Source organism: Equus quagga, chromosome 8 (genome assembly GCF_021613505.1).
Source record: "Equus quagga isolate Etosha38 chromosome 8, UCLA_HA_Equagga_1.0, whole genome shotgun sequence".
NCBI classification, from domain to species: domain Eukaryota; kingdom Metazoa; phylum Chordata; class Mammalia; order Perissodactyla; family Equidae; genus Equus; species Equus quagga.
In genome coordinates, this window is record NC_060274.1 from 99,505,773 (window position 1) to 99,518,596 (window position 12,824).

General features: G+C 39.0%; 1 protein-coding gene across 3 annotated transcripts in view; it reads right to left on the bottom strand.

Moving 5' to 3' along the window:
* Positions 1 to 1,161: 1,161 nt before the first annotated feature.
* CTTNBP2 (cortactin binding protein 2) overlaps positions 1,162 to 12,824 on the bottom strand; it is a 153,274-nt gene continuing 141,611 nt past the window's right edge. For all 3 annotated transcript variants that reach the window (XM_046669706.1, XM_046669704.1, XM_046669705.1), the window contains exons 20-23: positions 9,485 to 9,548; positions 8,158 to 8,290; positions 6,915 to 7,016; positions 1,162 to 2,318 (exon numbers count right to left, since the gene is read on the bottom strand). In XM_046669706.1, coding sequence (XP_046525662.1) covers positions 2,073 to 2,318; positions 6,915 to 7,016; positions 8,158 to 8,290; positions 9,485 to 9,548 — 545 coding nt within the window. In that variant the 3' untranslated portion in view covers positions 1,162 to 2,072. The remainder of the gene's footprint in view (positions 2,319 to 6,914; positions 7,017 to 8,157; positions 8,291 to 9,484; positions 9,549 to 12,824) is intronic.

The following is a 12,824-nucleotide window of genomic DNA, read 5'->3' on the forward strand; positions in this document are numbered from 1 at the left end:
GATGTACTCTGACATTTTCTATTCTATCTTCAAAAAAATGATAGTTGTGACTCACTAAATTGATATAATGACCCACTAGGAGGTCTCTACCTGTATTCTGAGAGCTGCTGATCTAAATGCTCTCTTTAGGCGCCTTGCAATCTGCCATCCATTTATAAAAAGTGCACATGTTGAATTTTACTGACAAATCAAAGCTGCATGGATCATTTACATAGGTCATTTTAATAATGTATTCTAAATTTGGTTTTGATTTCTCTTCTCTGGTCCTTGAGTACACTAATGGGATCTTAATCTTCAGAAAAGCTGCTAATATAAAACAATGCCCTATTACTAGGAAATCAAATTTGATATAATCTAAGCAGGTGTTTGTTAAGTAGGAGGAAACATACATTAAAGCCACGTGCATCTAGGTATATTGGTCTATGCTTTGGAGAACATTCAGTTTTGTTCCTAAGATAAGTGTCTTTTTGTGAAAACACTTGAGAGTATCAAATACCACCAAGGCACCAAGAATTTGAGTCCAGCTCAATGGCATTATTGTGTTCAAGCCTAAGACTATTTCCTCTGGCTTCTCTCTCCTACCCGCCCTCTGTCCCTTGCTCTAGTCCCCCAACTCACACTTCCCTGAGCATGAGGTCAGGGCTGTACACCCTCGGGATTCGAAACCAGGGCAGGATGCTGACATCGGCTAGAATTGAGTTCCTCCCTGACAGAAAGAGCTTCCTCTACTTCAGCCTATGTGGCATAATTTTCACCATATGTTTTATTTAAGATACTTGCAGACATTTTTGTAAAGTTTAATATAGTAACAATGTGCACGTGTGTACTTCAATATAAATAACCATTCTGGCCAAGAAAGGACTTTTAATACTCTTAAACAGGTAGATGATTCTTGGTCCAAAATCATACATTTTGTTGTTGTTGTTGCCATTTAAGGAAAAAAAAAGAAGTGTTTTGTTCAATGAGCACTTAATTCCTAGAGCTCCATCTAAACGTTTGTTTTTATTTAAACCAACTAACACTTTGTAGCAAGGGTGGGTCTTTCTGTGAATAGTGAAATACCAACATGGAGAACAAGTTTTATGAATGTCCTTTAACTGAACACAAATATCTGTTGCATGAATAAACTACTAAGAGCTATAGATAGAAACTACACCAAAATTCTTTCATTAGTTCAGTATTTTATTTGGTGTCAAAGCATCTTAACTTTGAATTGTATAAGTAAGAGTAATTTCATTAGTAATTTTAGAAGAAACAGTTCTAGAAAATATCAATTTTATCAGTTGTGCTACTAGAATTGAGTTGAAGAGGGAGTTAACTCTGAATTAATTTATTGAAGTATTTACACAGTTATTTTTTATATCTGTTTAGGTACAAAACTTTTGTAAGAAAGATAACACTTTTATTGCATTATATAATTTCATATTTTACAGGAGTCATAATGCAAACTCATAAGCATAAATATACATGATGCAAACAATTAGCAATGTAACCATTAAAAGATTTAAAATGTAAAACTAGAATTTAACAGGCAAAATACTTAATATGGCTTTTAACGGAAAGTAACTATTTAGAAATGATTTGTTATTGCCTCATTCTAGTCATTCCTCATTAGGTGACATAAAATTATGATCTCCATTTAAAATGGTACATGTTATTCAAGCTAATGTTGCACACATTCTGTAACATGTAGTATGCAGTATGATTCATGGCCTTTCTTAAATATACATATGTACATATATACAGATGTACAGTACACAGACAGTTCTGTTTTAATACCCCTGAACATCTTGATTAAAACTATTATTACAATTTTTTTATTATAAAACTAATCGAAAAGTTGGCATAACTTCTGGGTATTGAAGTTTAATCTGACAGAATTGGGAAAAAAAAAAAAGCAACAAAATGTTGGTTATAAATACATTCTTTACAAAAAAGTGAATAGTGGTCCCGCACTCATACTTTATATTACAATGAAAACATTTTACTCATTTAAAGGTATTTACATCTTGTTGTCCTTGGTTTCTGTGTGAAATATACAGAGGTTAAGAGTGAGAATATTGTAGGCAGGCCTATTTGTTAGGTTTTTCTACTTGTTCATTTTTGCGTAAGTTCCAAATCTCTTCTTTTGAGTTGTTGTTGATTTCTATTTGCCTTGTATTACTGCTGCTGCTGCTTCTTTTGGTGTTCTGGGAACACGGGGTGACTTTACTTCTAGGAACAGGAAGAAAAGATTTAACTCTTGAAACACCCAACTCCGTCTTTGATTGACTGTTGCTGCATTCGGTAGTTTGATGGCTGCTGAGAGGACTGACCTCCTGCAAGAGGAGAGAAACAAACCACGTTCGTCACATTTGACATTGTCACCAACTTCTATCAGTCTTTCCTCTTCCTCCTCTTTCTCCGAACAAGCATCTAGGAGTTTCTCCCTAAACACAAGGTCTCATGAAAAACCAAACAAAAGACAAGAGAGAGAAGCTGAATGAGTAACTTCCTCTAGACCCGCTGCCTGAGTTTCATTAGGTCCTTCATGGTGTCACAAGAGTGCGAGAATCAGGGGGTCAGTGAGTCACGTGCCTAAGAGGAGCTTCATGAAGTCCTAGGCCTGAGGAAATCATCGGCTTGGACTAGTCCAACCACTTCTTTGTTAGCAGCTCTACAAATCAACTCTATCTCCTTGAGCGAGTCCCCTCACTTTTCTGCTTTCAGATCTGTCAACTAAAAATTGGACTATTACTCAATAATCGACAAATATTTTTTAAGCATTTAACTACAAGATGAGCACTGTTCCAGGTGCTTGGCATACAGCGGAGAACATACAAGAGTAACGCCCTTGCTCTAATGGAGCTTACATTCTAGTGAGTTAGGACTCCTGCACAGCAGCCCTATGACGAGGTGGCTCAACATCGTCCACACTTGGAAGCTGCATGCTCTCAGTTTTCTAGCGCTTCCGAACTCCTATGAGCACCTGGTCCATGTCTCTCATTTTGCCCCCAAGGAAACTGAGAGCTGGATAGGTAAGGTCATCTGCCCACAGTCACAGAGTGATGAAGCTGGCACAAGACCTCAGGTTTTCAACTTTCATTCAAGGTGTTTTCCCTTATGTTAAATTCTGCCAATCAACAAACGTGAAGTCAGGCCTACAGAGCTGCTCCAAATGTCTCTGAAGCAGTTGACACTGATGATTTTCCCTCTTTCTAAATTTAAAAGTAACAATGCAACCAAACACCATTTCAAGATTTAGAATATAAAACTAGAATTTAACAGGCAAAATACTTATTATGACTTTTAGTAGAAAGTAACTGGCTTCAGCTGGCAGTTGCATGCTCCTGAGTGTCTTCTTAAATTTGTAAAATGGGACTTAGCCATGGGCTGAGGAAGGCCAATCTTAACTTGTAATTTGGTCTAAAACACCAGCAAATTCAACACATACACGGCATTCAGAAGACAGGGCATGTTACAATAAGGGTAACAGCTAGTTGGCATACAGAACCTCTGAGGAGGGAGGTGGATCTAACAATAAATAATTCTGCCATAATCTTTGATCTCCCTCTGGGAATCCATAGGGATGGTGCCAAGGCCCAGAGAGAGGAAAGGCACACACAGAGTATTCTTTGCTCATCTGCCCCTTCGTCTGCATCATGAAGGCAAGGCAGGTGCATCATTATGGTCCAAGGCAGGAAATACCCGCATGAAATGAAGTACCAAGGAGCAGCCACAACAGCTAAAAATGTGGTTGGTGTGTGAGGCTGAGCGTAGCTAAGTGGGGCTGACTCAGTCCCTGGAGGTGTGAGGATGCAATAGGAGGAGGTGTGATGAGAGCATGGAGAATCACTTCAGCATAGTGAGGGCCACAGCAATTCAAGGCTGGGCGTGTAAGAACAGGGCAAGCAGCTGGTGCACAGAGGGATGTTCCTGACACGCTGGCAGCCAAGGGCAAGTTTTGAGGTGTTTTCCCCAAAGCTAACAAGTACCAGAGGCTGGGACTAGGAGAGTTAAGGGTGTTGAATGCTTCCTGGGCTAAAACCCAAAAGTTCTCTCTATTAAACATATAAGGTTACTATCAGTGTTGTCCATATTAAGCTCAAAGATGACCTGCAGTTTGTATGGAAAGGCACTGCCCCTGAAGTTAGTTTTAATTGTTTAGCCTTAAAGAAATAGTTAAAGCTGAGCCATTCACTCAATACTGAGCATCTGCTGGAAGGTAAGAGGATACTATAATTCCTGCTCTCCAGATGGGGGAGTAGTGGGCAGGAAGCAAAGGAAAACACTAGGGAAGATGACACTGGAGATCTCTAAGGACAGACAGGACTAGACAGGTGAAGAGGAGAGAGACGGTTTCATGGGTAGGAGGAAGGGTGAGGACAGACATGGGGAGGTGTCGGGTGTGGTAGAGCAATAGTCAATTACATGTAAAAATGTTACGTGAAGGTATATCAACTCCTCTAAAGATACATTTGGAAAGAAACAAGGTGGAAAATAAGGAGGATGGCAGCTCAGAGCTATGTTTTTGAGCAGTGGGTCTGCCCTGGTTCAAATGAGAATAACTGGGGAGCTTTTAAAAACCCCAGTGTCCAGCTTGTACCTCAGACCAATTACATCAGAACCTCCAGGAAATGTGGTCCAGGAACTGGGGATTAAAAAAAAAAAATCCTCAAATTGCATTCATTATGCAACTAAAGAAGAGAACTTTTGCTTTAAGGGGATTAAGTTGCAGTTTCATGAGAAGAAAACGCATTTATTAGTATCTGCTCTTTCTATTGATGGTAACTATGTGTACGTGTATTTGCCGTTGTTGTTTTTTTTTAATTTTAGAAGGCTGGCTAACGTGCCACCGATTAATGAAACCCACGACGTTCCCTTACTGTTGTAGCAGTAAAGAGACAAGGAGAAGAATTTACTCATTCCTGTCATCCAATGGACAATGCTGACTGCCAGGCCCCTCTCTGGCCACACAGGATAAACTGATTTCAACTAACCCAGAGAGCTCCTACTTCTAAGGGAATTACTTCCTGATAACAGAAGAAACTGGGCATCTAACCAAGAAATGCTAGCTGAGTTTATCATAAGGATAGAAAAAGTGTGCCTGCGCCAAGCTTTCAGAAGGCTGCCAAATGAGTGTTACTTTGCCCTCTGCTGGCAGGTCCTGAGAAAAACATCTTCTAGCCATTGGGGAACAGTGCCTCCAAAGGTGTTCCACGTGTAAAGAAAGAGAAGAGTAGGAGACAGCTGTCCCAATACCCACATCAAGTCACACGTTTAAACAACATCATAGTTCTTTTGTAAGAGCCCAGAGATAAAAGAACCCATTTTTTTTAAAGGTCCCTTTTAAAACAAAGCTGTCCTGAGCTGCCCGGAGCTTATCCCACTTTCAGTACTAGTTTTTTATGGACAGTACCTTATTGTGGCAACAACACGTCATGTGACAGAAACAGGGGTACAAAACCGTGCCTCCATTAGACATGTAAACAACAGCAGCCAGGAACTACCAGTCAACATTTTTATATAGGAAAGTGACTTGGTCCTGTGGAGAAACAGTGGTTCATGGTTCCTCTTCCCACACCCTCATGGACCCTTCCACGGACTAAGGAATCCTAGAGTGGTCCTAAAGACCCAAGAAATATGCTCTGAACCAAAGCTCAGGTTTCCAGCCAGAATTCTCAGTAGGGACCCCAGGTCACCTCCTTAGGTCACCCTCCCTTATCTGCTCTCCAAATTACGCTTTTGCTGTGCTTCCAAACTGTTCCTAATTGAAAAAACAAAAATCAGACATTAGGAGCGAGTGAGCCAGAAAGGTCGTGCTCTTCTGCACAGATTATGTTTTGGGTTTTTATTCAAGACCTCGCCTTGCCAGTACTGGCCCCCCACCCCAGCCCTGCTTGCCAGAGACACATACGCTCTTTCCCCAACACCCACACCTCATATAGTTTCACATGCAACTAATCAGGACTGAAATCTAATAAAGCAGTGAGAGAGCAGGGGCTGTGGAGCCCAGAGCTGTCAGGTGATCAGATAAGGATTAATAACTTAATAGTTTCACCATGCTCACTTTATAATCCTGCTCTCTGCATGCCCCGCCCCGGGTTTTTGTAAGCCACAGGGGAGTGGATGAGAACAGGATGTGAACCGCAATCGACATGGCTTGGTGAACAAACCAGATATTACTAAATGCCTCTACAAAATCCACATCCTCACAAAATCGCTACTGGGTAAAAAAGTAGTTTTATTGTTTTTGTTCACTCAGGAGCACCATGCTGGGCCATCTCTTGGCATTTATTAACCAAACCACAGTAGCAATTTTGAGAGGTCAATGAAGTCTATTGGAGTCCTGGCTCTTCTATTTGACATTCTGATTTGTTTTTAAAGGAAGTCTCACTGAAACATGATGCATGTCATGGGAAGCTAAGAAACTAAATTAAAAATGAGATTTTTTTGTGTATAAAAGATCTTTATGTATCACTTTACGCTGTGTGTGTAAAAGATCTTTATATTGTTGTGATTAACTCAAATTTTCCAAAATGCAGGAAACCTTAAAATTTATCAAATGAGAACCAATGTTCCATTTTAAAATGGAACAACAAAGAAGACAGAAGTTACGTTATTTCTAGTTTTGGCATAAACGAATGAAAACAAATGGAGACCTTCTGAAAAGACACGCAAAATTTTGGGATCAAATTTTTAGGCCTCAAATAGAAGGAGAAAAAGGAATGCTTTTCTATGTGATTCTTTCAAGCTATTATCCAAACAGCAATCTTTCTAACTTTGATTAACTAATGAACATGTTTATCTTTACCCTGTTTCTCATTTCCTAACTGTGGTTTAAAAGTGACCTTGTGATGCACATTGAAAGCTTTGTGAAGTCAATTCCACAGCAATCCTTTCTCGTCCCATTTTGAGAGGAAAGGGACACTTACCTTTTGTGACACTGGCATTCTTGGATTATTCACAGTTGCTGAAAACGCAGGGTTGTTTCCTGGACTATCAAACCTCCTTAAATCATCCCTGGAATCAGCAATCTAGAAAATATACAATTTATCAAGTCATGTTTTCATAGTTATACTGTGACACATTCAAGGTACACCTTAAAGTCACTATGGAAAACCCATGGCAGAAGTGTTATTTTTCTCTTCTTCCTTGACCCTCGGGAGCTCTACAAAACACGCCCTCCAGTCCTGTACTGTTCACACGAAACACTTGAAGCCTTCATGTGAAACTAACAGCAAATACCTGAGAAATAGTCTCTAAGGGAAGAGAGTCTATTAAACAAAAGAAGACAACCAGATGAACCCGACAGAAAAGTCACTTGGCAAGAAAAGAAAGGATATAAAATTTGCAAGATTTTAATCGTTGCCTTCTTTTTCTAGTGGCTAAGTATTTCAATTCATTTCCAGCAAGGGTAAATAAGATAGTCAATTCCAGTTTGTCCTAGAGATTATGACTGTTCAAATATAATAGCTGAGTCTTTCAGTGGAACCTGCACAAGTTACAACCACCTTCTTGTGCTCCCTTTCAAGTAAGAGGCATTTATCAAGGAAGTCTGGTCACATTGCTGCAGACTTCAGAGAGAGTGCCAAAACAGGCTGAACTTCATGCTGCTAATGCTTTCTTTGAGATTTCGGGTCACTGATTTCCATATTTGGGTCTCAAATGTTCACAGTTTAAACACTATGACTACACGCATTACACAGGCCAATTAGTCTTCTTACTTGTAAGGAAAGTTGTTGCTGTTGCTTTGTCTATAACATGAATCTGCTGTGATGTTCTCCTTCTGATAGATGACTTAGGCGCCAAAGTTAGGAACACACAAGGAAAAAAGCCCGAGGAAACTTAAATTGTGGCTTGTACAGATGTGTGGCTGCCCGAATGTGTTGGTGTAATTTGTGCTAACAAAATTCACACAGGCAATGTTAACTTCAGGTTTTTCAGAGGAGTTTGGAAAAGCAAGCTGTGCTAAACAGAGCCTCCCTTATTGTAGAAATGATATTTTGGAAGAAAGGGCTTTTCTAAGCAAGGTAAGGGGTGTTTTGAGTTGGAGCATTAACCATCCTATGCAGTAAGGAATCTCTTTCAGGGAATGGGTGTTATAATGTGGCTTCAAGAAGTCTCTCAGCTCTTGGGTGGAGGCCTTCAATGTCCTCCCCGCTTTGTACTGCTTACCTTGCTTATATCAGACTCAGATTTGCTGGAGCACATACTCTGAAGTTCTTTGACAAGGTCTGCTTCATCATCCGAACCCAGAGAGAACCTCTGATCCAAACTCAACGTCAATGACAGATCGTTCTCGAAAGACCTAACACAAAGTTCAGAAAAGTGTTTTTCAAAGTGAGAGGAACAATTCAATCCCCAATACGGAATCCACACACCAGACCTTTTCTTGGGATTTGGTGTGGGGTAGGAAAAGACTTTTAATATCGTTGAAAGGAGTTTATAAATGCCATTTAATGCTGTAACTCACTCCCATAGGATTTTGATAACTCCCACTCAAAACTCTCAATAGGATAAAATTTTATGTCACAAAGAAACCCACTTTGGCTCACAACATTCTGCTCTCCTTACACTTTTTTCTTTTCTGTCTCTAAGGATAGATAAAGCTAAGACGTGAACACTGTGGGGTAGGGAGCAGTGTGATATAATGGAGCAAACATGAATTTCAAACTTGGCTCTCCCACTTACTAGCAATATGGCCATGGGCCAGGTTTCCTCTTTTTTCCCTCCTTCGCATCTCAGTTCCTGGGTTCCCTTCTCTGTCATGAATTCCTTATACCTACATGATAGAGTTGTTGAAAATTCTATAGGCTGTCGAATATAACAGATCTAACAGTGGGCCCGGGAGAAAGAAGCATTCTCCTTCTCTCTCTTCATCCTCCCCTTCTGTAATTCTGCGAACCAGGGCACAGGCTCCTACATGTTACCTGCCAAGTGGTAGGGCACACATTTATTAGGTTTCAGTGGGGACCTAGTTACAAACTGCCCAAACCCTTCTATTCTATGATGAACCACAGCATCTTTATAGCTCAGAATTTCTAAGCTGAATCTACAATTCCTGAGAAGCAACAGAAGAGAACAAATACAATCAGCACTTTCAACGTTTAGCACTTAAAATCAAAGAAGTCATGCCAGGTTTCTGTAAATCTAGCATTAAAAAAGATCAATCACCTAAAGTCCGTTTAACAGTTCATAAATGCAGTATTTTACTATACCTTTATGTCAAATGCATTAACGATTGAATTTGATAAAAAAAGAAGTCAATAAAATTTCTAACCTTTTCAACAAACTGAAAGGAAAATAGGCTTTATATTTAGTTATATTAAGCTTAAGGGGCTTTTTTTAGATTTCAGCCATTCATAAGATTTCAGCTTAATACTAGCATTTGAATGATCTCTATTGCTTTTTTAAAAAAAATTACATTAACATCATAATAGTTGCACAAACTAATGAGAATGTGCCTTGTTTGCTACGAGTGAAATCTGAAAGGGGAACTTACTTTTGTTTTGACAGAGAAGCATTCCTGTTACAATTCAGCTGTGATATAGTCTTATTTTTGATACCTGTATAAAGAAAAATGTAATCATTTCAACTGAATAATTGTCCCTGTGCATCTTGAACTTAGTCTTTAAAAGAAGCAGGCTGAGGCCTCTGCTGCACTTTCACATTGTTTTTGAATTAAATCTTGAGGCGTTTTTCCTCAGGACCGCGTCGTCGATGTAACTTCCCACACAGGCATTTCGAGAAGGGCAGCGAGTGACCAACAGCCTCACGTACATTAACGACTACAAGCAGCACAGCTACGACGGCCTGAGGTTCAGGTCAGGAAGCCCGAACTCTGCTTTTATCCGTCGCCCCTCTTCCCACTAGTCAAGTCCCTATGTCCTTAGGCCTTTCTCCTCAAAGTACCTAAAAAGGGATTGAATACCTGCCTTTTGATGACATAATCTCCCTTTCTCTACCTTTATTCGCCTGCCACCATCACTGAGCATGTAGATGAGGTGCAGTTTTTGATGTGTGGCCCCCATGATGTGTTCCAGTGCGTATAGCATTAGTAGCGTACTTGTAGAAGCTTATCTTTGAATTGCTTTGTATTACACAGAAAGCAAAGTATGAACAGTATACAGTCACAGAATTTAAAAAGAACGCTGCATCTCATACCAATGATTTTCAAACTGCAGACTTCGACCCATTTACAAGAACAAGAAACAGACTAGGAAACATCAGATTGCACTGCTTGCAGTAAATATATTGATTTGTATGTATATGCAAATACAGATTTGTGTGTACGGGTCATGTGGAAAATATATTGTTCACTGTGGGTTATGGTCAAAAGAGTTTGAGAAACACTGTTATAAACCATTTCAGACTCCAATCAAATGTCTTTCTACAATACATACTCTAAATTTTATAAGGTCATTAACATAGTTGCTTATGAGTGAATTCTAAAATTGTATGAATATTGCTAGCACAAATTCTAAAAATGATTTTGAAAAGTAAACTGAATTTAATATATGCTGCCTATAAGCAGATCATCACAGAGAATCTCTCTACTAGTTTCTTTACACATTCTTTTGTCATTATTGTCAGAAAGCACTGACTAGTAGCTTTCCCCTAATTACCATAAGCGTACAGGTTTGGGCCTTGCCTTCCACAGTCTGTGACTTGACATCATTGTCTTTCTGTGTCCCCAGAGTACCAGGCTGTGTCTTTACCAAACTTTATGGGCTTCCATAGTGATCTGCATGGAATGTAAAGGGGTTCCTATATTTTTTTTTCTGAACAACGATCCAGCCAAACATTGTTGTAATTAATTTACTATTATAAAAAATAAGCAAACTAACTAGAGGCATGCCAATCTTTGGTTCTTAACCAAAAAGTGGTTCATTCACCCAACCACAGGGCCAATGAATTTACTTTGTAAAATTAGCTTTTAGATTTTATAAGTCTCTATGTTGAAGTCATTGTAAACTATGGTTGTATATAATTTTATAAATCTTTCAAATGTTTTCTTGTTTCAAAGAATGTGATATTTGATACGATATCAAATAGTTTTAAAACTACAAATTATTGAAAATATAAATGAACTTAAAATCATTTATAATTCAATTTTTTCTGTTACTTTTTTTTGCTTAGACTTAATTCCATAACATTGCCTTAAATTCATATGCATTTTATTGATTTTGCTTGTCAACTCTAAAGTATATATTGACAATGCTTCTTGTTTAGGGAATTATTTAGTTCAAGAAAGAAGCTGGTCCTAAACCCTATAGAAATTATAATAAACTTGGAAATGGTACAGTGAAAAGCCTGGATGGCTGTCAGTTATCTGAGTTATGGATTATTACATGTGCCATGGACTGAAGAAAACAGCACTGGACTTGCAAGAAACAAAAACTTGGCATGCAGAACCCCGTGTTTCCAGAAGTGACTTGGAGCAGGTAGCTGGGGTTTCTGAACCTCAGTTTTGTTAGCCGTATACAGAGATGACAATCCTCATTGTAGAGCTCTTTTGTATACTACAGAGGGATAAAAAAGTGAATGGCATAATCCTTGGTACAGAAAGTCCTCTGGGGAGTCTCTATGCTATATTGGAGGCTAGAGTCTAATGAATTTATTGCCTGATTCAAACACTCTAACTTTGGGAAGTAATGGTAAGCTTTTGAGATCAGAATGTATCCCATTATAAGTATATAACACTGATCTTAAAAAAATATAAGTAGGGGCCAGTCCAGTGGTGTAGTGGTTAAGTTCGCACGCTCTGCTTTGGCGGCCTGGGATTCACCAGTTTGGATCCCAGGAGTGGATCTATGCACTGCTCATCAAGCCATGCTGTGGCAGGCATCCCACATATAAAATAGAGGGAGATGGGCGCAGATGTTATCTCAGGGCCAGTCTTCCTCAGCAAAAAGAGGAGGATTGGTGGCAGATGTTAGCTCAAGGTTGATCTTCCTCAAAAAAAAAAAAAGGTAAACTCTCATTTTATTCAGTGACTTGCCATTCAATCATTTAAAAAAGTGGTGACATTCACACACTGGGGGTAATTATAAAACTCTGGCATGTATTGGGGCTGGCCCTGTGGTCGAGTGGTTAAGTTCGCGCGCTCCGCTGCAGGCAGCCCAGTGTTTTGTTAGTTCGAATCCTGGGCGCGGACATGGCACTGCTCATCAGACCACGCTGAGGCAGCGTCCCACATGCCACAACTAGAAGAACCCACAACGAAGAATACACAACTATGTACCGGGGGGCTTTGGGGAGAAAAAGGAAAAAATAAAATCTTTAAAAAAAAAAAACTCTGGCATGTATTAATATGGTTAAAAATCATAAATAGTAAATTTTTATTAAAAATCAACATAGATGCTTATATATAAAAACATATCAATGAACAAAAGCAACTTTTTATGATGTAAGATTTCAGGCATCATATTCTTTTATTTAGCAACCCCACTGCTGTAAAATTGCCATAAAATTACACAAAACAGAATACTTTGGAGCATAAGAGGGCTCCTGAAGACCTAAAATTAATTATAAATGTCAGAAATCCACAAGGCATATGAAGTTGGAACATCTTTTTTTTCTTACTCAAATATGGATCTCCTTTAGTGAGGACATTCATAATCTGTATAACTGTTGACTATCCTATTATGAAAGCCAAAAGGAATAGGTCTAACACCAGAGATAGACGTGTTATGCCTTCTCTGTTGTTAGAATGAAATCTTACACATTTCTTTTTTATATATGATATCCCATTACACAGAATTTATTTAATCACTTATTAGAATGTAAACTCCACGAGGGCAGGTATTTCTGTCTGTTGTTTTCACTGCCCTATGGCCAGT